This window comes from Vanellus vanellus (assembly GCF_965231255.1).
Source record: "Vanellus vanellus genome assembly, chromosome: 24".
Classification (NCBI taxonomy): Eukaryota; Metazoa; Chordata; class Aves; order Charadriiformes; family Charadriidae; genus Vanellus; species Vanellus vanellus.
Window position 1 is genome coordinate 5,476,732 of NC_138929.1, and position 24,172 is coordinate 5,500,903.

General features: G+C 56.5%; 2 protein-coding genes across 2 annotated transcripts in view; one reads left to right on the forward strand and one right to left on the reverse strand.

Annotated features, from left to right (window-relative positions):
* The first annotated feature begins 2,142 nt into the window (after positions 1–2,142).
* Positions 2,143–3,180, forward strand: CDK5R1 (cyclin dependent kinase 5 regulatory subunit 1). Its single transcript, XM_082495142.1, has one exon. The coding sequence runs from the start codon at positions 2,144–2,146 to the stop codon at positions 3,038–3,040; it is 897 nt and encodes a 298-aa protein (XP_082351268.1). The 5' UTR covers position 2,143; the 3' UTR covers positions 3,041–3,180.
* Positions 3,181–4,844: 1,664 nt separating this feature from the next.
* MYO1D (myosin ID) overlaps positions 4,845–24,172 on the reverse strand; it is a 188,319-nt gene continuing 168,991 nt past the window's right edge. Inside the window, exon 22 of the mRNA XM_082495123.1 lies at positions 4,845–7,820. Coding sequence (XP_082351249.1) covers positions 7,664–7,820 — 157 coding nt within the window. The 3' untranslated portion in view covers positions 4,845–7,663. The remainder of the gene's footprint in view (positions 7,821–24,172) is intronic.

Sequence of the window (24,172 nt, forward strand, 5' to 3'; positions counted from 1 at the left end):
AGGCGGTGGGGCCGCCTTGCGCGGGGTCAGGGAGGTTTAATTGCACGTTAGTCACTCAAACCGCCTGTGGAAAGCCGGGATTTTCCGAGGCGCCTGAGCGCCTGCCTTCCTCCTCTGTATTAAAATTAGGGCCAAAAAAGCTCAAATGGTGGGGCTTGTTGTTGAAACCCTTTTGGCTTCAACTTCAAAAGGCTTAACTTAAAAAGCGGGTGTTCGCACAGAGGTGAGTTTCCCGCTGCTTGGGTCCCTGTAATATTTTTTTTTTTAATGGACAAAGGGATTTCTCGGTAACAGCGGTGCCGCTCCAGCTGCCCCCGCATGGCCCTGTTTGGATCATCGCACAGAAAAACCTCTAAAAATGTTTGTGGAGAGGATGTACGAAGAGGAGACCATCTCACCATCCCTTCACAAACCAGCTCCCACACAGGGTTGGGACGTGTGGGTTTTCGGGTGCTTTGGGACAGGTCTGTCTTCACCGCATCAGTACTGGGGCTCCGTCCTGAGCTGCCCTTGAACCGGCATCGGGCCACGTGGGAACAGGCAGGTTTTCAAGTCCTGCTCCGGTGTCTCAAACTGCTGAGCGTCGCCCTCGCGCTAACGTGCTCACGGTGCTGAGGAAACCGCTGCCCTGGTATGGAATTGGAGGGGGGAAAAAAAAGATGGATCGGAAAATCTCCCCTGGTTTTTCTACGTAGCTGCAGCCCGGACCTGCGCGGCCCCGGCCCTGTTGGAAGCAGCAGCTTTGGCAGAGCTTTGACCCAAAGTGACTTTTCTTTACCTTTCACCCACTTTCAACCCCAAGTACACGGTGGCCTCGTCCCGGGCAGCGCTGGCCAAATGCCTGTGTGCCACCACCTTGGGACAGCGGTTTTGGGGACAGCCCTTTCCCCTGCGTGCCGCTTCAGTTCGGGTGCTGGGAGGGTGCGGGTGTGTCTGGATCAAACGGTCAATTTGGAGATTTTTTTTGAAGAATTCCGTGTCGTGGGAAAGGGACAGTGGTGGCTGTGGGGAGCACAAATGAGCTGGGTTGAAGTCATTAGCCGAACCCTGATGAGGATAGTGTCGGCATCAGCCCTGTCCGTGATCTACGGCCGCAGCGGCGCCGGGGGGAGGAGGTGACCGACCCCCCGCACGGCTCCGGTGGCCGCGGCGGGCGCTGAGCCCGGGGCCGTGCGGCGGCGGAGCGGCCTTTGAGTGTCGCTGCAGATCGGGCAAAGCGCGACGGGCTCCGGCGGCCGCGCCGGTGCTGCTCCCCGGTCCTGCGGCGACGGGACACCCCCACCTCCGGCGCGGGGGGACCGAGCGGGGCGGCGGCGTTACCGGGGGGCCGCGGGGCCGTGACACCCACCGGGCGCTGCCCCTCGGCCTCCCGCGGGGGCCCGGCGGCGTTTTCCCTGAAAATCTTTGAAATCGCGCCCCGGGCGCTGCCGAACCCCGCTGCCGTCGGAGCGAGCGCTGCGCCCCGGGGCCGGACCGGGCACCGGCGGGGCGGCGGAGGAGCGGGGGGGGACCGGGGTGCCGGTCCGGGGCGCCGGGCGGCGCTTTTAAGTTTTTAATATTGGGGGTTTTATATATTTTTCTTCGTCTTTTTTCAGTTTTTTACTCCCCTCGGGCCGCCCCGGGGCTCGGTGCGCTCAGACCGGGGAACCGGCACCGCGCGGGGGGGGCGGGGCCAGCGCGGATAGGGGCGGGGCCGCCGCGGTTCGGGGTAGCACAGGGGGCGTGGTCTAACAGGAGGAGGCGTGGTCAGGGCGGGTAGGAGGCGGGGCTACCGCCTTTCAGTACAGAGGGGGCGTGGTCTCACTAGAGGGGGGCGGGTCCTGGGCGGGGCTACCGCGGTTCAGTGCTGAGTGGGGGCGTGGTCTGGCCGGCGGGGGGCGGGCAAGAGGCGGGGCCTCCGCCGCTCAGGGCAGCGCGGGGGGGCGTGGTCTCCCCGCCCCTTTCCCGCCGGCGCGGCGGGCGCACGTGGCGGCGCGGGGCGGGGCGGCGGGGGCGCGCACTGCGCCGCCGGGAGCGCGCGCGGCAGCGGGGCGGGGCGAGGCGCGGCGCTGAGCGGCGGCGGCGGCGGAGCGGGCAGCGAGCGCGGGGCCGCGCCGGGGCCGGGGCCGGGGCGGGCGGCGGGGCCCGCCGGTCGGCCGGCGCCATGGGCACGGTGCTGTCGCTGTCGCCGAGCTACCGGAAGGCCCCGCTGTTCGAGGAGGGGGCGGCCACGGTGGGGCACTACACGGCGGTGCAGAACAGCAAGAACGCCAAGGAGAAGGGCCTGAAGCGGCACTCGCTGATCTCGGTGCTGCCCTGGAAGCGCATCGCCGCCGTCTCCGCCAAGAAGAAGAGCTCCAAGAAGGTGCAGCCCAACGGCGGCTACCAGAGCAACGTCACCCACCTCAACAACGAGAACCTGAAGAAGTCCCTCTCCTGCGCCAACCTCGCCACCTTCGCCCCCCCGCCGCCCCCCGCCGCCGCCGCCGCCGCCCTCGCCTCGGCGCAGAAGGCTCCGCCGGCCGCGCCCGCCGCCGCCGCCGCCGCGACCCCGCGGCGGGTGGTGGTGCAGGCGTCCACCAGCGAGCTGCTGCGCTGCCTGGGCGAGTTCCTCTGCCGCCGCTGCTACCGGCTGAAGCACCTCTCGCCCACCGACCCCGTCCTCTGGCTGCGCTCCGTGGACCGCTCGCTGCTGCTGCAGGGCTGGCAGGACCAGGGCTTCATCACGCCGGCCAACGTGGTCTTCCTCTACATGCTGTGCCGGGATGTCATCTCGGCCGAGGTGGCCAGCGACCACGAACTGCAGGCAGTGCTGCTCACCTGCCTGTACCTCTCCTACTCCTACATGGGCAACGAGATCTCCTACCCGCTCAAGCCCTTCCTGGTGGAGAGCTGTAAGGAGGCCTTCTGGGACCGCTGCCTCTCCATCATCGACCTCATGAGCCCCAAGATGCTGCAGGTCAACGCCGACCCGCACTACTTCACCCAGGTCTTCGCCGACCTCAAGAAGGAAAGCGGCGCCGAGGAGAAGAGTCGGCTGCTCATCGGCCTCGACCGGTGAGCGCCCGGTTCCCGCCGGTCACCGGGGATGCTCCCGGCTCCGGCCCCGGGCCCGCCCGGACACGCTTCGCTCGCCCCGGCCCGGCTCGGGGCCGCTTCCCGGGGGCTTTTCCAGGCGGGGAAAGGCGGGAGCTGCTGCCCTGGGAGGGCGGGGGGGGGACACGGGGGGTGGGGGTGGTGGAAGGAGGGGGGGGGGGGGTCGTCCGCCGCCGGACCGGAGCGCAGACCCCCCCCGGTCCCCCCCCCGTCGCCGTCGCCCCCTCCCCCCCCCCCCTCCCGCGGGCCCAGGGACGCCGCGGCTCCGCCACCGGATCGATTTCGGCAAATCGGGAAGGGAGGGGGGGGAAGGGGGGAACCCCCCAACTGAGCCCCCCCCCCCCCGCCCTCCCCCGGGCCCCGCGGCGGGGGGAGCGGAGCGGGGCTCCGCGGGCGGTGGGGGTCGGTCACCGCATCACCGAGACAAAGACCGGGGGCGGCGGAGGGGGGGGTGGGGGGGATGGAGGGGGAAAAACCCAACAGGGAAAAAAAAAAAAAAAAAAAAGGGAAAAAAAAAATTGCTGTAAAGGCTTCACCGGAGGCGGCTGAACGGGCCCGACCGGGACGCACCGGCGGCGGAGCAGTCGGTAACGGGACAGAGACGCGGGTCCGGCCCGGGGACCCCCCTCCCCCCCCCGCCTCCTCCCGCCCCTTTATTTATTTTCTTTGAAGAGACTCGAATTTCCCGAGCGCGTCTGAAGGGAAAAACAAAAAAAACCAACCCCCGACCCCAACCGCTACTGTATCACGACATCAATGTGAAATGTCTTGTTCCCATCGTGCACTGATCATGAGTATTGTGTAAAGGATCTACTTGAGTGTGCAAGGAAAGAATCTACATGCTGCTATATGAATACTTTTAGAACAACAACAAAAAAAAACCAACGACGACAACAACAACAACAAAAAAACAAACAAACAAAAAGAAACTACTAACCTACGGAGGGGGGGAAAAAAAAAAAAAAGAAAAACCCTTCTTTATTCTTTCATTGTTGCTTTTACAGTGGTATTGCGCATGCGAACAGGAGCATTTTGTGTCTTCAAAAAAAAAAAAAAAGGAGAAAAAAAAAACACATAAAAAATAATCAAAAGAAAAAAAACCTTAACGAGAGATGGCTGTAAAAATGACACCCATTGCACAAAGACCCGACACCACCCCGATGCCGCAGTCTTGAGCTGGTAGTCCCTCATCAGGCCTGGGGACTGATCAGGTTTTTTTGGGGGGGTTTATTTATATATTTTTTTTTTTTTTTTTTTTTTTCTCTCCGTGTGCACAGTTCTAGTTTAGTTCTGGTCCGTCGGGTGTTAAACTTGCAGACGAGAGGGAGAAATAACGTGCCATTGATTTTTATTTTTTATTTTTCACTCGAAGCTCTTCATGGCTGTACATTGGACCCCGCTAATGATACATGTGTACGTACGTTTTTTTAGTGCAATCTCTTCTGTAGATCTTTGTTGACCAAACTGGTGGGTATTGTTACTTATTAATTTATATTTGTCTCATTTTGTATGTATGTGTATAGTGTGTTTGTAAGTATGTGTGGTTTATAACCTGACCGACTGTGTCATGGGGCTCAGTGTGCCTGTAATTTAATCCCCTCCCCTTATTTTTATTTATTTTTGTACTGTGCTGATTAAATAAAAATGCACTGACCATCCATTACACGGCAGCGGTTCGTGGCGGAGTCTTTTCTGCAATCCCACACCTCCGCCGCCCCGTCCGCGGCGTTGGCAAATTGGATTTGCTTTGACGAAAGAGGGGTTTAACGCGGCCGCGGGTTTAATCGCGTTCCGGGCGCCGGGGTCACCCCGTGGCCGGGGGCTGACGGGGCTCCGCCGGGCGTCGCGGGGCGCGGAGGAGCGTCCGGCACGTGAGAGGTGAAAAAAAGCGGGTTATCGGGACGCCAAAACTCCGCTTTCCATCTGGGCATCATCTCGCCTGGGCCATCGCGCCGGGGAGAAACCGGGACCGCCATAGTGGGATGCAACTAACTGTTTGGGTTTTTTTATTTATTACAGCGATTTATGTAAACAAAACCCACATCCATTATAGTAGGGTGGTTTTTTTCTGCTCTTTTACACATTAAAATATCAGCAATTTCCAAAAAAAAAAAAAAAAAAAAAAAAAAAAGGGTACATTGCATTATCGCCCCAGGCTGAAAATCAAAATTCAATTTAGTTAATTTACGGGAAAAAAAACAGGTATATATATATTTTATATATTTATATATATATATATATAAAACCGGAGCAGGAACAGATAATATATTTTATAAAGACACATTTCATCACTTACAATATTGCCATCTCATAGCATTAGAAATCTCCTAAACCTGCGATTTATTGCCGTCCAGCGTGATTCGCTACAACCATTTCCTTGGAGGGATAATGTATAAAAGTGCTGATTAAATCTCCTGCCACTACCTTGCGTACGGGGTTAGTGTTACTGGGGGGGACTGGGGGGGAGGGGGGGAGACGTCGGGACTAGTAGATATAAAAAGCGAGAAGTGCAAATAGAAAGGCACAGCAACGACGAGGATTTTCCTTCCGGTGCTTTCCCGGCAGCTTCGAGCAGGAGCCGGGGTGTTCCCACGGCGTCGGCGGTGGTGTCGCTCCTCCCGAGGAGCGGCCGCTGGGGTGGAAGGAGGCGGCGGAGGGTCCTCGGTGGTCCCGAGCCGCTCTTGTGCGTCCGCTCGGCGAGTTCGGGAGCTGTCGCTTGGCTGGGACATCACCTCCGGGCTCCCCACGGCGGGCGGTGGGTGCCTCCTGTTTGCCGGCATCTGGGAGAAGCTTCTTCCCGAAGGAGTCGGGACAGACCCCGCGGGCAGAGCCCTCCGGCGCAGGAGCGCCCCGGACATCCCGGAGCTGCTTACTGGTGGCCGGGCTGTGGCACTGGGATGCTGGCGGGGGGCTGGTCCGAGGCCGGGGAGCCCCTGGTGTGGGGTTTCCGCTTGTCCCACTTCGGTACAGAGTGAGAGCGTCTCTACGCTGGAGGTGTCCCTGAACCTCGGGGTCGCGGCGGCGGTGGCCGGGGACAAGCGCTGCGGCGACCCGCCCGTCCCTGCGCCCCACGGCACGGCTTTGGGAAGCCTTTCCTTAACAGGTCGTTAGGTGAAGAGCCTCTTCCAGGCTTTCCCCTTCCTAAAACGCTCAATTAAACACGCGCTCCCTGTTTGCCGGCTGGGCTGGGAACGGGCTGTCCCCAAGGTTGTGGGGGGGTGGTGGGGTGGTGGGGTGTCACCTGCAGACCCCCCCCCCCAGTATCCAAGGGGCTGGAAATCCTGACCTGACCAGCAGTGCCAGGACTCGGTACACGTCATCCCAAAAGCCCCGCAACGGCACACGGCCGCCTCCGCTCAAAACCCACCGCAGGAGCCCCACACAGGGTGGAAATCAAAAGCTCCTCGGTACGTACGGCCCCTCCCGTAACCACCGAGCTCGGGGTCAGCTGAGCCGCGGCGCCGCGGGGGGCGAGATGCCACCAGAGAAGCCAAAAAGTGATGCGCGACGCCCCAACGTCCGACACCCGCGGCCGGGAAGAGCCAGGAAAACGCTTCCAAGGGAAGAGCCTGGATGTTTGCCGTGGGGTTTGCGCCGCCACCCCTCGCCCGGCGCGGCCGGACGCGGCCGGAGTTGGGATCGGGCAGTGCAACGCGAGTCCCCACGCGCCACGTGGCTCCTTTTAGCCCTCCCTCAACCTCCGCGCTGGGACTAACGCGACGCCCATGTGGCTCACCTAAAAATTCACCGAGGCCGCTTGGTCCGAATGGCAACCCACCGGATTTTAGGTCACCGGAGAGGGTAATTAAGGCAAAAGCAACGCAGCATTTTTAAAAAAAAACTAAAACCTCCGCACTGTGACTCTCCTTTCTGCTGGTGGACCTGTCTCCAACCAAGGTGCCATGATGGGTGAACCAACTCCAGGCAGGAAAGCAGCGATTCCAGAGGTGCGGCTCCACGTGCCATCCCAGCTCGGTGCGTGCCGGCAGGGCTGGAAGAGTGCGGAGCATCTCCCCGGTGGGGGAAGCCGTCCCTCCTTTCCAAACCCGGCCCCGCTTCCATGGGGATTTGGTCTCGCAGGACCGGACTCCCTGAGCCGGGTATCTTTGGTTCCTCCGGGAGAGGCCGCGTAATATTGCAATAAAAATGACACACAGAAAAAGAAACGCAGAAGGGAATAGCGGAGAGGGATTAAGAAATCAATGTGGGAAAGGGAGGAGAGGGTGTAAGTACCTATAAATGCATTTTGGGTTTTTTTTTTGGACTAATTCAGAAGCACTTTCCTGCCATTCCGGCCTGGTTTGTAAGCTGGATACAGGTCGTCGGCTATTTTAAGCCTTTCGTTGCATGCGGTAGTAAAAACCTCTCCCGAATTTGGGTTTGCTAAACCTTTAGCTTTAGAGATCGTTTTCAGGCGCGTGCCCAAGTCACAGCTGAGCATCTCTAAATTAATCCCCTTGCAAAGTCCGAGGCGCGGGGAGGGCGATCAAAGCCCCCGTCCCTCCTTCCTCCGCTGGCTCTCGCTCTCTCCGGGCTCGCTGCGCCAAGCGGAGGCGGGGAAGGGGGAAGGGGGGGGTGGGGGAGGATGCTAATTCCCCGGCACGCAGAGGATGAAACCGGAACGATGCTTGGTGAAATCCGGTTGGGATTGGTTAATCTTGGTTTCCACGGAGACGGTGCATTTCCGCCCGTGGAGGCTGCACTGGACCGGGTTGGTGACGCTGACTTGCAGAGCGCGTTTCTCACTGCGAAGGCAAAAAGGGGAGAAGGAGAGTCAGGCAGGAGGGAGGGGATGCGGCTGCCGTCGCTCGGAGCTCGGCGCGGGGCAGGGAGAGGCGTTTTAGGGAGCCCTGCGGCAAGCCCGGCGCTCAGCGTCGAGTCGACCCGCAGCTCTGAGCTCCGACTCCGCTCCCCCACGCCGAGGTCTCCCACGCCGGGACGGCGGCACCGGGGTTCGGTGCCGGAGGGGGAGTATCGGTTCGGGGGTCGCGGCCAGCGGGACCACCCGCACGCCGGGCGACCCGCCGAGCAACCGCTCCTCTCTCTCTAATTACAATAATGCTGACGACATCCCTCGTTCCGAGCTCAGAGCTTCAAAGCACAGCACGAAATGGCTAAAAGAATCACAGGTTGGGGCGGTTTTTTTTGAATTCCTTCTCCAGACAGACAGACGGACCGACCACGGAGCCTCCTGGGGACGGAGCGCCCTGAACAGGGGCAGCGGGCGGCTGGGCACCCAAAAACTGTGTCCCTGCACGCCGCCGTCCAGCTTTTTAACCCTTTAACCCAGTTTTGGTGCTAAAAACCACTCTCATGAGGGACATCAGGAGTTTCTGCCCCCCCTCCCCCCTCCCCCCAAACCAGTTTGTCCTTGGCTCTTTGGGTCGCTGCCAGCGGGGGGACATCAGGACAGGGTGGCCACACGGCCGTCCATCTCCGCTCCAGCCGGGACAGGGTCAGGGCCGGCCGGCAAGGACATCCCCCTTGGCGAAAGGTCGTAAAAGCCGCTATTTTATATCAGAAATAACTTTTCCGGTACCGTAAGCAGGGAAAAGCCCCGGCGGCTCCCTGGGACCGGGGAGGGAGAGGCGGTGGCGGCCGTTGCTGCCGCCATCAGCCCGTGGGACCGGCGGAGCGCCGGCGGCGTCAGGCGGGAGAAAGAATTAACGGGAGAAACGCCTGCGGCAGATCCATCCCCAGCAGCCGCCGCCAGCCGGGGGGGGGGGAGCGGGAAGAGACAGCCGGGAAATCCCTCCCGCCACCTCAAATTCCCGAATTTCCCATATTTCTTAGCATACTAGCCAGCGGTTTAAAGACTGAGCCGGCATCGACTCCGCCGCCTCCCTCCACGCTCGAAATACACCGGGGAGGACGCGGTGGGGGTCTATTCTGCCGCGTTTCGTTTCCCGACCCGAGGTCTCGCGCCTTGCTTTAGTCGTTACAGCATCTTCACCGACGCAGCCCGAGACCTTCACGCAGCCCAGGCTTCGTTTGCCCTTCGTTAAGGCCCTTCCCATCCCACAAGTGGCCTTTTTACGCTGCTTCGCAATAATTAAGCTGTTCGGCGCTCCCGTAGGAATGAGAAGGGGGGGGCGGGTTTGGCCGGGGGGGGGGTGGGGGGGTGCTGGCAGGGCAGCAGCGCACGGAGCCCTCACGTTGTCCCAGGTATTTAATACTTATTTACTTCGGCCTCGGGGAGTTGAAGGCTAAAATCCCTGCTTAGTTTGCTATTTTTACCGTGTCTTAGCAGAAGGAGCCGCGTACGCAGAGGAGCCTCTCGGAGATTCCTGCCGTCATGTGCTCGGAGAGCGGGTTGAGCGTCAAGCGTCCGTAACAAGGGTCAGCGCTAACGATTTCCCTTCTCCTCTCCCGCAGCCCTCGTCAAATTACGGGTCAGAAGACAGAGGGTCTGTCACTGGTAATAGTCAAATTCTGCTGAGCCTTTCGCACAGCGCTAAGGAGCCCGAACCAGGGGAGAGGAATGGCATTATTGACCACAAGCAGGAGTCTCCCCTGGAAATCAGAAGGTCACAGAATCGTAGAATCACAGAGTGGTTTGGGTTGGAAGGGACCTTGAAGACCATCCAGTCCCACCCCCCTGCCCTGGGCAGGGACACCTCCCCCCAGCCCAGGTTGCTCCAAGCCCCGTCCAACCTGGCCTTGAACACCTCCAGGGATGGGGCAGCCACAGCTTCTTGGGGCAACCTGCCCCAGGGGCTCACCGCCCCCACAGGAAACAATTTCTTCCTAATATCTAATCTAAATCTCCCCTCTTCCAGTTAAGAGCCATTCCCCCTCGTCCTATCACTCCATGCCCTTGTGAAAAGTCCCCCCCCAGCTCTCCTGGAGCCCCTTTAGGCACTGGAAGGGGCTCTGAGGTCTCCCCGGAGCCTTCTCTTCTCCAGGCTGAACCCCCCCACCTCTCCCAGCCCGTCCTCCCAGCAGAGGGGCTCCAGCCCTCCCAGCATCTCCGGGGCCTCCTCTGGCCCCGCTCCAACACGTCCACGTGTTTCCTATGTTGGGGGCTCCAGAGCTGGAGGCAGTGCTCCAGGTGGGGTCTCCCCGGAGCGGAGCAGAGGGGAAGAATCCCCTCCCTCCTTGGGGTATTTTGAGCCCTGTGGCTGTGGGACCTTCAGCAAGAAGCTCAATCTCTCCAGATCCCCGCTCCTGCTGGAATGAGGAGAATCAACTAACTACATGTCTACGTGAAGCTAACTTTGTCCTGGGGTAGTGGGTTCTGGAGAAGATGCTCTGATCTTCGCCCCACATAACATTTCCATTAAATAAGGGTTTCACTTCCCCCACTGTGTTCTCCAGATCCCACCACGACACTACTCATTCACACTTGATCAGATGTTGCTTTTCTTCATGTGAGACCAGGTTTCAGCCTCGAAACCTTCTGCTGGGGGAGCAGGACGGCTCCTGAACGGCATCCAAAGAAGAATCCCCTTTGTGAGTCCGCACAGGGATCACAAAACCCATCCTCGGTCTTCCCCGCAAGGCAACGTGCTGCTGAACCCTGCCCGCAAGCAGCTCGACCTGCTGGGGACCTTGAGTCTCTTGGATGCTCTTCCCATGCTTGGTCAACGGCCAACAAGGCCGAGGCTGGAGGAGCTGTCAGTTTGGTTTCCAGTCCATCAGTCACACCAGCATCACACCTGTCGGTGCAGCCGCAAAAAGGGGAGATGACAGCAGCTGGCTGCCCTGGAGTAAGATGGTTTATTTATTGACCGAAAAGGTGAAACCAGCTGCCCGCATCTGCCAAGACCTTCCAAACCGCACTGCTACAACGAGATTTTGCCAAGTAGCACAGCTGGGGAGATGCTGCCCCAGGTTCCCGCAGAATACAGATCCCAAAGGAAGAGGCGGAGCTGGAGGTGGTCCAGCGTAATCCTGGAAGTCCGACAAAGTCTTTCATAGACAAGAGCAGCACAGTGGAAATACCCTTTGGGGATCACTGGTGCTCTGCAAGACCCCGACGGCAGCAGAGGCAGAGACAAGTCCCGCTTCCACTCAAACTTGGGCTAAAAACTGAGTTTTCACTGCATAATCCTGTCCCGCCATCCCACCACGGAGCTTTGCTCTTCTACCTTTCCATCTCGCGAAGATGATTTAGTGCGGCAAAGGAGGTTAATGTGAATTTAAGGTGGAAGAAAGTCTGCGCTATTAAATTTCAAGCTTGGAAATACATCTATTCACCAGCCATGCTGTAACTCCCTAAGCATTTCAACGGCTGTTAGTACTTAAGGAACATTTATGAATTTACTAATTACTTATGAATAATCTTCTGACCTTCTGCCAATTTAAAGGACCAACTGGGTTTTGCATCAGAGGTGGAATATTTTGTCATTTAAAGACTTAAGGGCAGAACCGAACGTATTTATGACTATTGTGCGGCTGCAGACGCAGTCAGAGCGCAGAGAGTCGTGACGTGCCCAAGGTCACAGAAAACCACGGCAGAATTAAGAGCTAAACCCAAATTCTCAAACTTCCAAGATCCGTTTTTTTAAGCGCAGATGAGCGACACGCCACGGCAGCCCAAACGCCCGTCTCTTCTTAATTCAAGGATCCCGCGTTGGTTCAGACCCGGTTTTTTATCAAGAGCAACGGCCGAGCTCGCTCCTCCGCTCAACCAGTGATGACTGCACCTTAGGTCCTCAAAAGAGAGTCCAAAAATCGTTGCTGCCTGAAGACGCCTGCCCTCCTCCTTTTGCTTTCACCCCCCTCGTACTGACGGCACCCCAGCACCCGCGGAGGTGAGCGCCCTCCCCGCAGGTCCCACGGCCTCCGGAGCTGTCGCTAGATCGACCCTTGAGAATTTGTTGCAGACATCAGCCTCTATTTTAGTAAACCCTTAATTCCGAGACACTTCTGAAGTCTGTCTTGTAGAGAGAGATGTTTAGGAGACCATCTACGAGCTCTCGGTGCTCACGTCACCGTAGGTACCAAACACGGCTCTGCCTGACCCAGCCCAGCCCCGTCGGACGGCAGCTTTTGGAGCTTCACCGAGCCCCGACACGACCTGCCCACCCGCGGAAGTCAGGTAGGACAAAACGACGGATGCTGCCGCCGCCGGGCACCTTCTGGGAAATAAAATTACTTCTTTTTAAACAACGATTCCATTAGAAGAGACAGCGAGATGGATGCGCCGGCTCCGAGTCTGCCGGGGGAAGAACCGGTCCACGCAAAACCAGAAAGGAGAGCTTTCGTGGGAATGTCAGGATCTACCCCAACGCTGCTCTAGTCCTGCCCGGGAACCAGGTGGTATTCCCTGTATATGATAAACCGCGTGATAATTCCTGCGTATAATAACCCACAAGATAATTTCTGGATAACATAAACCACACGGTAATTATTTCTGCGTATAAAAAACGCCAACGCGGTGGTGTTTCCTGAAAACACGGATCTTTTTATATAACAGCAAACAGCATTTTTTGGGTGGAAACAGCCTCTCTCGACACCCTGGCGGCACAAGCCACGGCCACTGACCTCAACGGATTGCGCGGGGGCTTCTCTTTGCCCTTTGGATTTCACGGCTCAGCGAACTCTGCAGGACCGAGGGACTTCTCTTCCTTCAGCCGCTCCAAACCATCAGAGCACGCAAACCGCTTTTATCAGCTCACTTCGCCCATCTATTGACTCCCGCTCATTAGAGGAGTTAACGGGCAAATAGTCGAGGGGAGGGCTCGGGGCGTGAGGCGGGCGAAGCAGCGCGCGCGTCGCCCCAACGGCGGCCGCGTGGATGGGAGAGCCACAGCCCGGCGCGAGAGCATCGTTAGAAACCCGGCGGGAGCTGATGGGACGCCTGGGTAAAACGCTGGCAAAAGGGAAAGCGGCAGAGGAGAGAGGACTCCAAGTGGAAGCGGACTAGCGGCCCGTGAAATATTAGCGTTTTGAGTGAGCGTTTAATCTAGGACCTCAGGGAAAACGCAAGCCAAGTAGCGCATAAATGGCCACGGACATCTGTCAGTGCCGTTGATAATACAAGAGCATCTCCGTCGCCAGTAAGCGGTGGGAAGTGAAACGGCGAAGGGAAAGAGCGGAGAAGGATCAGAGGGAGTTTCTGCGAAGGCAGAAGTTAAGACTAGAAAGTTAAATAACTGTATTGGTAATTAAACATTAGACGTACACGATGCTTAAGAGCAAACGCAGACGACCCGGGATGGCTTACACGGAGCCGGAACAGGCGCGAAAATACAGCAGAGCCCCCGTCGGTGAGCTGTTCTTCCCTCGTGGCTGCGAGCTCCGTCAGGAATCACGGCGGGCTGCGGAGAGCCGGCACACGGCGTGCCCGGGGACAGCGGGACCCGACCCCGCTCCGGGGCGCCACGAGACGCGGCTCCATCGCCCACAGGATTGGGAAGGAACGGGAGCTTGCATAGATTTTCTGGGGTTTTTAAGTGGGGTGCTGCCTATGGACGCAGCTAACGCCATCGCAGAGCGGGAAAACAGTTCTTTTTAGGAAGCAAAATTTGGGTAGAAGATGGCAAACCCTGATTTTCACGACAACAAACCAGAGGGCTTTAAACGAGGCTGAGCGTGCGACGCGGCGCGGAACGAGGGCTCAGCGGTAATAAAGCCAACGGGATGTATTCCGGTGAGGATTTTGTTAAACGATCAAATCTTTCTCAAGTTTAGATCAAGGCCTCTTTTTGGAAAGGCAGTCACCGCCGCGGACTACTGGGTTGAGGCTTCAAGCGAGTGCGCAGCTGCAAACGAGACGTGAGGAAGCAGTAGGAGCGGGATGGAGAATACCCCCAAAATGGTAACACCTTCTGTTAAGTCAGTGGCGCGGTCTCATCCGGATACCGGCTGCAGGCTTTGAGGGGGGCCAGCAATGAAAATATAATAATGATGATGATGATGATGATGATGATGATAATAATAATAATAATAATAATAATAATAATAATAACAACAACAACAACAACAACAACAACAACAACAATAATAATAACAATAACAATAATAATAAGGCTCAGAGATGAAGGGAAGCTATAAAAAAGCAAAGAGAAAAAGCAGCAGTTATTTTCTACATGGAGAAGGTACGTGAGGAGAGGAGAGAGAAACCAGAGAATCATAGAATCATAGAATCAGTGAGGTTGGAAGGGACCTTTAAGATCATCAAGTCCAACCATTAACCTGCCCTGATAAAAACACCACCACTCCTAAACCATGTCCCTAAGCACCTCATCTACCCTTTTCTTAAACACCTCCAGGGATGGTGAATCCACCACCTCTCTGGGCAGCTTATTCCAATGTTTAATAACCCTTTCAGTGAAAAAATGCTTCCTAACATCTAATCTAAACCTGCCCTGACATAACTTGAACCCATTTCCTCTTGTCCTATCACTTGTCGCCAGGGAGAAGAGGTCAGCTCCCATCTCTCTAAAACCTCCTTTCAGGTAGTTGTAGAGGGTGATAAGGTCTCCCCTCAGCCTCCTCTTCTCCAGGCTAAACAACCCCAGATCCCTCAGTCGTTCCTCATAAGGTTTGTCCTCCAGACCCCTCACCAGCTTTGTAGCCCTTCTCTGGACACGCTCCAACACCTCAATGTCCTTCTTGTAGTGAGGGGCCCAAAACTGAACACAGCACTCGAGGTGAGGCCTCACCAGTGCCGAGTACGGGGGGATGATGACTTCCCTAAAGAGGGAAGAGAGGTCTAAAGCAAAGCAGCTTTCGAGGCTCCGCTTCCTGACGACAGCCGGAGAGACAAAACCAGCAACGCTGAGGGTTTCAAGGCGGGTTAGAGCATCTTTCCAGGTTGCGTGGAATCTCGCTGCCGCGGGTCACCCCCCCCCCCCCCGGCTGCCGGCGCTCACCGCTACGGAGGCGGCACAGAGGCGAGAAAAAATGAGCAGGGTCTAAAGTGACATCGGCTACAACGTAGGTAATAAACATTTACGTATCTGCGTGACAACAGGTGTCATTTTTGGAGAAGATAAGTGTCTCCTGCCGGAGGGCTGGGAGCACGCCGGCGGCGCAGGCTGCGGGTTTGGCAGGGGAGGGCCGGGGGCAGATCTATCTCCTCCGACCACGCGTGGTTTTCTGCAACTTGCAGGACAACGATACTGGGGATATTTGGGCTCAAAGGAAAAGCTGTGAAAATTAACCCCACGGTAGCTTAAACGGAGACAAAAATAGCAACATCCAGTTTCTCAACATGGACGAGCGCGAAACTTCACGTGCGTTTTCCCCCACCCCGGCTGGAACCCCTCGGCACCGTGCCGGGAGAGCCGCTCCGCGCGCAGGACGGGCACGGTCCACGCTGCCGGCGGCCGGCTGGGAACAGAAGCATCCCCTGCTTCGGGGAGGTGGGGCAGCGGCGGCCCCGGGGAGCCGCGGCACGAAAGGCGTCACCCGTCAATAATCCCGGGCGGATATTTCGTTCCAGGGAGAGAGAGACGTCCTGCTGCAAGCATTCAGAGCCCGCGGGCTGCCGGCGCTGCGGCACGCTTCATCTTCTCCGCTCTCCCGCTGCCTCTCGGGGGGGCAGTAACATTTGAAGCGTGAGCAGCTTCAAAGCACCGGGTCCCACTTCCAGGAGAGATTTACACACTTGAGGCATAAATTTCCTTAAGTAAGCCTTGGCTGATTTTGACGGCATCACCCCGGTGACTCCTTGGCACGCTTCATCCTTCTCTGCTCTGCCATCAGAGGGAGAAAACCCCTTTTCCCATCCAGCTCTTATTAAAATCCCCCTCGGCTCACGTGGCTGCAGCGGTGATTTACTGCCCTGCCTACCCGAGAAAAGAATTTAACGTCCTTTTTGCCTCCTCGCACCGGCTGCTGGAGCGCATTAGCACCGCCAAAGGAAATCCCCCTCCATCAGCGGTCCCTTTTTAGCGCAGCCCCGAAGCTGCAGCCGGCGGCACTCTTCATCCCGTGGCTTTGGTTACCAACAGCGAGAAGCCCGGGGTGAGGAGATTAACCGGGACCCATTTTCGGGTGCAGATCGTTCCTCTCAGCTCGTAACTCAAGAGCAGCGGCATCGGCAGGGGACGGACACGGGCGGTAGGCAGCACGCGGCTCATTCAGTGCGTGCCGCGTTACTCGCACATGCGCCGAAGGGACCCGCCGACATCCTAAACCACAGCGGGTTTTCAAAACCTGCCTTGTGAAACCCTCCCGGAGGTCTCGCGCGGCCAAAGCCCGACACAAACAGGATGTTTTCTCAAACCGCTACTCCCTCTTTAGAGACGTAGGGCTGTTTGCGTCGTAGAGCTCTTCTGTATCAGGTGGTCGTGGAGGAGATTAGACGTTAAAACGGATCAAAGCTACGGAGGAGAGAGGCTACAAAGAAGTCAGACATGAAAAAAAGGAGATCTCCAGTCAGGATCAAACGGCAAATTTCCATAGTGGAAGGTCAGAACAAGTCCTCCAGGCGTTTTCATGCCAAGAAAGTTCAGCCGAGTTAAACACGGCTCTGGCAGGTCCTTTCTCACTGTACGATTTTTCAAAATTCTCTGCAGTCAAGTGACACTTGATACCGTGAATTTTGGGGGTTTTTTTTTGGCCTTCAAAACCAGCAAATGTTTACGGCTTATTCATAGTACGGTTTCGTACCCTGTGGTCTACGTTCAGGCAAATCACCTCGGAAGCCGGAAGAAGCGGTTCTTCAAAAAGCAATTTTTCAATCTGCAAGAGAAGGACCAGGCTACAAACTGCAAACCCACCTCGGTCCACCGAAAACTCAACCACTCCACTTAAAAAGTGGCGTTGGATGTTTTCTGGCTCAGACTCGCCCACGCGTCGTTTTTCTCTGCAGCTCACGCTGACATGACTTTACCCGCGCAAACCACAGAGCCGCTCGCCTTCAGCTTTGGGAACCGTACGGTGCCACGTATGACAACATCGTGCTAGCGAGTTGCGTCAGCAACTCTATTTTCGCCCTCTTAATGAGAAACAAGATTTGTTAATAGCTGTATATTCCCAGTGCGAAGCGTTACATATGTCCAATATCGCATAGCGAGGCAAATGCAAAGTCAGCTATTAATACTCCGGTCCGCCGGCGTCTGGCCGGCGCACCGAGACGCTTCTTTTTACTCACGTCTGAACCCTAAAAGCCACTTTCCCAAGAAGACAGCAGCTGCCACAACACTGATGTGTGTTTTGCATGACGCGCCCTGCGGTAGATCCGGGTATATTCCTTCCCCTCCAGCCGAGGTGTAAACCTAGTCCGTTAAATGTTCGGCTCTCTCATTCTTAAAATACATTTATTCCGACTTGAACCCAAGGTCAGGCAGTCCCAGAGCAGCGCCGGCGAGCTGCGTTTCGTTCTTCATTTATTTAGTAACCGGGGCGATTTGCGCATCCATCCTCGCCAGTCAGAGAGCGCTTTCCGGAAAATCAACGAGCTGTAAAATATTCCTGTCTCTTCCAGCAAAACCCCTTTGCTTCACGTGCTTCTGGGCGCAGGAGGATCCGCAGGGGGATGCGGCAGGGGCTGCTCCTCCCCGCTGAGGGCTCTTCGCCTTCACGGGGGACTTGGGGTAACAGCCAGATTTCAATAAAATACCTAAGCAGGTAAAAAACAGGTTAATAGGGGTCAGGTCGCAGCCAAGCTCTTACTTTATGGTGGGAAAGTGCCAAAAAAAGTGGCTTTGAGACATGGCTTGGACCGCGAGCACGCAGCATGGTACACCCCAGCATCCTCTTTGCCGCGTCCCTGGGAGAGTTGACGGAATCAAAAAGTCAACGTAATTATCACTTAAAATGCAAGAAAAGGATCAAAAACGAATGGAAGCTTCACCTTCTAGCTGAGCCGGGGCGAACGCTCGCCCGCGCGACTGGGGGGGTGATTCTGCTCCTCTGCTCCGCTCCGGGGAGACCCCACCTGGAGTGCTGCCTCCAGCTCTGGAGCCCCCAACATAGGAAACACACGGACCTGCTGGAGTGGGACCAGAGGAGGCCCCGGAGATGCTGGGAGGGCTGGAGCCCCTCTGCTGGGAGGACGGGCTGGGAGAGGTGGGGGGGTTCAGCCTGGAGAAGAGAAGGCTCCGGGAGACCTCAGAGCCCCTTCCAGTGCCTAAAGGGGCTCCAGGAGAGCTGGGGAGGGACTTTTTCCAAGGGCATGGAGTGATAGGACGAGGGGGAATGGCTTCAAACTGGAAGAGGGGAGATTCAGATGAGATATAAGGAAGAAATTCTTGCCTGTGAGGGTGGTGAGCCCCTGGCGCAGGTCGCCCCGAGAAGCTGTGGCTGCCCCATCCCTGGAGGTGTTCAAGGCCGGGTTGGACGGGGCTTGGAGCAACCTGGGCTGGGGGGAGGTGTCCCTGCCCAGGGCAGGGGGTGGGACTGGATGGTCTTCAAGGTCCCTTCCAACCCAAACCATTCTATACTTCTATGATTCTATGACTCCCAAACCCCAGCCCGAACACGGCCACCATCTCCAAGTTGAAGGCACCAGAGTTTGGGGTGGGAGAGATGCACTTTAAGCACCTAAGCTGAGCTATAAACCATACCCTGGTCTCGTTACCACACTTGGACGCTTAATTACTGCCACCCCAGCGCAGGGACACTGTCTGCAAGCGGCCAGGCTTGGGCTCGTCCCCCCCCTACCCGCAGGAGGCATCGGGCACCCGTAGCGGTTGCTGATGTTCCCCAAGTTCTGCTCCTATGGAAGCTGCGAATTCATCTACGCGCTTCAAAAAGAGAAGCCTCGTTGGTTTTTTTCCTTTCCTTGTGTCATCAGCATTCAATGCCTTGATGCAATTTATCCCTTACCAAGCACTCACTAAAGCCGGTCGACGGTTTTCTCGATGAAAAACGCGTGTTCGCTTAAATAAGGTATTTCCCGGGAAATCTCATCAACAAAGCAGCTTGCAAAAAAAAAAGCACACACACAGTGCATTAAATATTTTATTTCCTCCAGCAGGCAAAATGAAAAATTTCCAAGCCACCACGGCAGTGCTGCGACAGCGCCTACCGTGGGCTGTGCTATATAGATGGGTTATTGACCCAAACCCCGAACTGGAGGCACCAACACGCTCTAAAATCCACATACTGCTCCTTTCCCTCCCAGAGTCCCCATGTGCAGTTTGATACCGTAGGAATTAAATCCCCTCCAAAATTCACTGTATTTCGCACTCTTTCTACATAGAATCCCAGACTGGTCAGGGCTGGAAGGGCCCTCTGGAGCCCCCCCAGTGCCACCCCCCGCCAGAGCAGGGGCACCTCCAGCAGTGGCACAGGACACCTCCAGGCGGGTTTGGAATGGCTCCAGAGGGGGAGACTCCCCCCCTCTCTGGGCAGCTGTGCCAGTGCTCTGCCGCCCGCACAGGAGAGAAGTCCCTCCTCAGGTTCACATGGAACTTCCTCTGCTCCAGTTTGTGCCCGTTCCCTCTTGTCCCGTCACTGGGCACCACTGAACAAAGACTGTTCCCACCCCCCGGCGCCCTCCCTTTGGGGATTGATAAGCGTTGATGAGATCCCCCCTCAGCCTTCTCTTCTCCAGACTGCAAAGCCCCAAGTACAGCTGGAATCGTAAGTTTTGCATCAAAACTTGAGCACGGCGAAGGTTTACCGACCGGCGATAAGGAACCGCGTGGAGGAAAGCGGAGGGATGGGGAAATCGGGCACAAGGCAGGTGGGGTTTGTGGTACGCGCTGGCGTGGGAGTGCGGTGGCAGGAGGGGAGGCACCCGCGTCCCTTCCACCCTCTCAGACACCCGTGAGGCTCCAGCAAGAAGGCGAGAAGAGAAGTTGTGGCTGCCCCATCCCTGGAAGGGTTCAAGGCCGGGTTGGACGGGGCTTGGAGCAACCTGGGCTGGGGGGAGGTGTCCCTGCCCAGGGCAGGGGGTGGAACTGGATGGTCTTCAAGGTCTCTTCCAACCCAAACCATTCTGTGATTCTAAGAGGAGCGTCACCCGGGGCTGACCCAGCAGCACCCGCCTCGTCGAGGAGCGGAAACCAGTTCTGGCGCAGAATGATGAAACCAGTGAGCTCGTTAGGTAAGAAACGACTTCTACGACTGCGTAACATCCTCACCCTGCCTACACGTACGGCTCCGGCGTGCTCTGCAGCTCATCCTACTTGTTTTTCGTGTGCTGCTTGCCTTCATCTGCTCAAACCGACGCAGTCCTCAACATCAACAGCTTTCCCGGGACGCAGCACCGATATATAAATTACAGCTTATTCCGAAGTCTCCAATTAGCTGTATTTTCTCAGCTATTCTTGAGTCCTGGCGAAGCTTTTGAGAGTCAGCTCTCATCCGGCTTTCTGCTTTAGCGGGAGCAAAAGTGGCCGCAAGACGCCGGAGCGTTACATATTTTATAAAAACCACCATGCCAAAAATATGATTCCAAGTCCTTGGCTGGAGAGAGAGTAAAAGCGGAACGTCGGCTCATTCACGGGGTTACGCCAAGAATCCTGCATTATAAATGCACCAGCACATAAATAAAATAAGACCACTTAGGAAGATGAGCGCGGACTTGCTTCCCGTTTAAGGACATCCCCGGACCTCGCTTCCCGGGCAGGCTGCGAAGCAGGAAAAGTCTTTCCTTACGTTTTTTTTTTTTCGGCTCCGGTCCTCGCCATCAGCCAGCCGGAGTCCCCCGAGCCGCATTTGCTGGGGGGTACGCAGCCCGCATTTCCAATGGCCCTCCCGAAAGGATGCTCTTGGCCCGGTTAGCAGATGCTGCTCAAATTCCGCTGGCTGAATTTGTGAAGTTTAAGGGAGGAAGAAATTAGGTAAAAAAAAAAAAAAACCCCAACCAAACCACTTCAAAGGGAATCTAGCACGTTTCAGTCGCCTGGGATGTATTTAGTCAACTCCCGCAGGAATGGGAGGTATGGGGAGGTGACGGTGAGGACACTAAGTGGGATTATTAACTGTTTACCACTCAAATTTACAAGGGGGCAACAATTTCCCAGTATCAAACAGTGGTGGAAACAGCTGCCGGGTACATTATTTTGGAAAACGACGACACTGCGAAGGGCTGCTCCTGCCCTATCGCTTCCCTTCGATACAGAAATAACCTATAATCATCCCGACAGATGAGCAACTCTACTTTCCCCGCCGGTAGGTGCAGGGCCGTGAATTCAACAGATATTTTTAGATATTTATACAGATATTTAGATATTTTGTGAGTCTGGCAGAGCTCCGACGTCACAAAAACGTGGGAAGCTGCCACTGAGCTCCACAGCCATCCCCTGAAATTCCCGTAAAACAATCAAAAGCATGCACGTTTTTGAAGTTCGCTCCTCCTGTTGTTTTTTTCGTATCATTCTTTGGGACAGACCTGTGCGAGTGAAACAGTCAGACTGCCGCTTCGGATAAGCGGGAGGGCAATTTGTTAAGGTGAAGCCGCAAACTCGGCTTCCGCCGACCCCCGTGGCTGCGATGCCACCGGGGCTGCGGGAAACGAGCCACAAGGCCGACGGCACGAGGGCTCTCCCCAGGCGCCGGGGAGCGAAGTTGCGTCGTCGCATCCCACCCCCGGTTCGATAACGCCGCCGCGGAGCGGCCGTGCCGAGGTCCTGGCTGTCATTGTCCCCGGCTGTCCTGGCTGCGCTCCCGCCCTGCAGCCCCGTGACACGTCGAGCCGCAGCGCAGGCAAACAGCTCAGCTCCATTATATTCTGCACACAGTGTCGCTGAGCTCATTAAAGCCGGAGCCGGGAATTTAATGGGAGGGTTCTGACATTCCGGGGAACATCCCCCGGCAGGTGCACTCACTCGGCACCGCACCGCGGCTTCGGCACGGGCATAATTCACCCAGATCCCTTTGAACGGCGTGTGACAGCTCGCGCGGCCGAGCAGGGAGGGGGTGATGGAGAAGGACTGCTTTTAGCAGTAGAGCTCGCGGTCGCTATAGCAACCGGGATATTCATCATCCCATCTGATGCTCCATCTCTGCCAGCCAACCAGGGGCTGATGCAGAGCAACGAGAGATGGGGTCGTTTACTGCCTCCCACGATCGCCGCGCGGTGCGCCCCGGATAACCCCTCTATAGGCTAATTCTGCCTGAATTCCCCTTTCTGAGTTGTTTTGTTTTGTTGTGGTGGTTTGGTTTTTGGGTTTTTTTTTTTGTTTTTTTTTTTTTAAAGTTTACTGGGGACGGTGCCGCTCGCCACAGCTGCGATAGCAGAAGCGGCGGCGCAGAGGACTTTCGGGCAGGGTGTCACCGTGACCTACTTAGCACGGGACGAGGTGACATCATGTGAAATTGCCAGTGGCTTCCCAGTCCTCTGGACCACTCTGTCCAGTAGCGACGTTGAACTAATCTGCCCCCGCCGGCAGATTTCCGAGGAGGAGGCGCGTACCTCTGCCCGGCGGCGTAACCTTGCGCTGTCAGCGCCAGAGACGTCTCCCCTCCTCGGCTCCTCTGACCTGGAACAGCTGTGCTCAATCCTGCCTCTCTATTTCCAGATCTGATCCGAAAACCTAGATTTTTATTTATTTTTTTTTTTTTTCCTAATAGAAAAAGAGAGAAATTAGCTAAAGCTTCAGGGGATAGAAAAACGCCATAAAGAAGAGGTGCTACTCCGCCGTTTTCTCCCGCAGCGTTTCTCCCGGACAGAAGCACTGTTCCCGTTCACCCTCCTCGTGCGAAGCAAAATTTTTCTCACGTAGTGCCGGATAAAATGTTCCACTTTCACGGGCAACCGGCGACGCGCACGGGCGTTTTCCCCGATGCCTCAGGCACGCAACATCAGGGCTATCCAGCCCCCAACCACCAGCTCATTCCCCAAAGCCCAACCGTGATTTTTTCTCAACGGGGAGCGCGGAGCGGGGGTGCGCGCGTGTGCTCAGGTTAACACGGCGTTACGCCGGCGAGGAAGAGGGCTCCTCCTCTCCCAGCGTCCGCGCTGTGACATTTCAGCTGAGGAAGCTGAATCATCCTTCAATTAACGACAGGCTTTTAACCTGAGGCGGAGGAGCCTCGCCGAGGTCTCCCTCCTGTTACAAACGCCTCTCGCTACGGCCGAAAGAAGAACGACTCGGACACAGTGATTTTTCCAGCCCCGGGGTTTACGCGTCCCACCCCTCGGGAGCCATTTGATGGGGAAGGAGGTGACAGCGGGGACGGCGCAGGCAGCACGGCGTTTCCTGCCAACACGTCCTCCTGCCAGGTGCCTCCCAAACCAAAGGCGGTTTAAAACACGTACCCGGCCCCTGCGGAACGAGGCAGGGAAGGATCACCAGGGCAGAGGATGACGGACGGGAAGGGGAAGCGACAAGTCAGGGTGACTCAGGGCACGGACAAACGATTGCTCCACCATCGCGTTCAGGTTTTAGCTTTTTAACCCACTGCTCCTTCCCTCTTATATCCTGGGGCAAAAGCACACCCAGGGCTTTTTGGAGGAACTCTAAGAGACAAAGCAACTCTGCAGGGCTTAAAAAGGGATTTTAAATCCCGGGGATGCTCAGAAGGTCAGAGGGAAGCTTAGGAGCAGGTCGTACCAAGGTTGGGGCTACTGAAAAAACCAAGACTCCAGAGCGCAGAGTGAGTCGGTGCGTTCAGTTTTGGCTGCCAACATCCTCATGGGTCATCAGCAGAGTCCCAGAGGCGGGCGGTATTTTCGGGGTGATGTTTGAACAAGTTTAGAACCGTTCTCAGGATGTCGGGGGCCGACACGACTTCTTGTCTACACCAAACTTCCCCAGCAATGCTTTTTTTTTTTTTTTTTTTTTTTTTGAAGTCTTGAGAACCTTTGGCCCCTTTTCCCGGCACAGGATGGCCAAAAAGACGGGGATGGTCGGTCACGCAGCCAGAGGAGAGTTTGGATTACAGAAAAGAGAAGACAAGAGGAATAACTGCAGCAGGCAGTCGTGAGGTGGACAAATCAAGGAGGAAGTGGGAGATTTCGGAAGCGTCAGGAGGGAAGGAAGAGGATGGTTGGACCGTGCAGGGTCGTGAGAGCCTCCGGTCCTGTAACGTAGGGAAAAGTTGCTTCTACTGCCTCAAAAACTCCCATCGCCATGCGGAAAAGCCCAGCCAGAACCGGTACTGACATCACCCCTCTATCAGCTTTACAGCATCCCAACGAAACGTTTTGGGGCTAATCAAATTTCAGAGCCGATGAAAGCCAGTACTGTGCCGGTCGAAAGCATCGGAGTGAGTCAGGTTCGAAGAGGTGAAGCCTGGGGGGAAG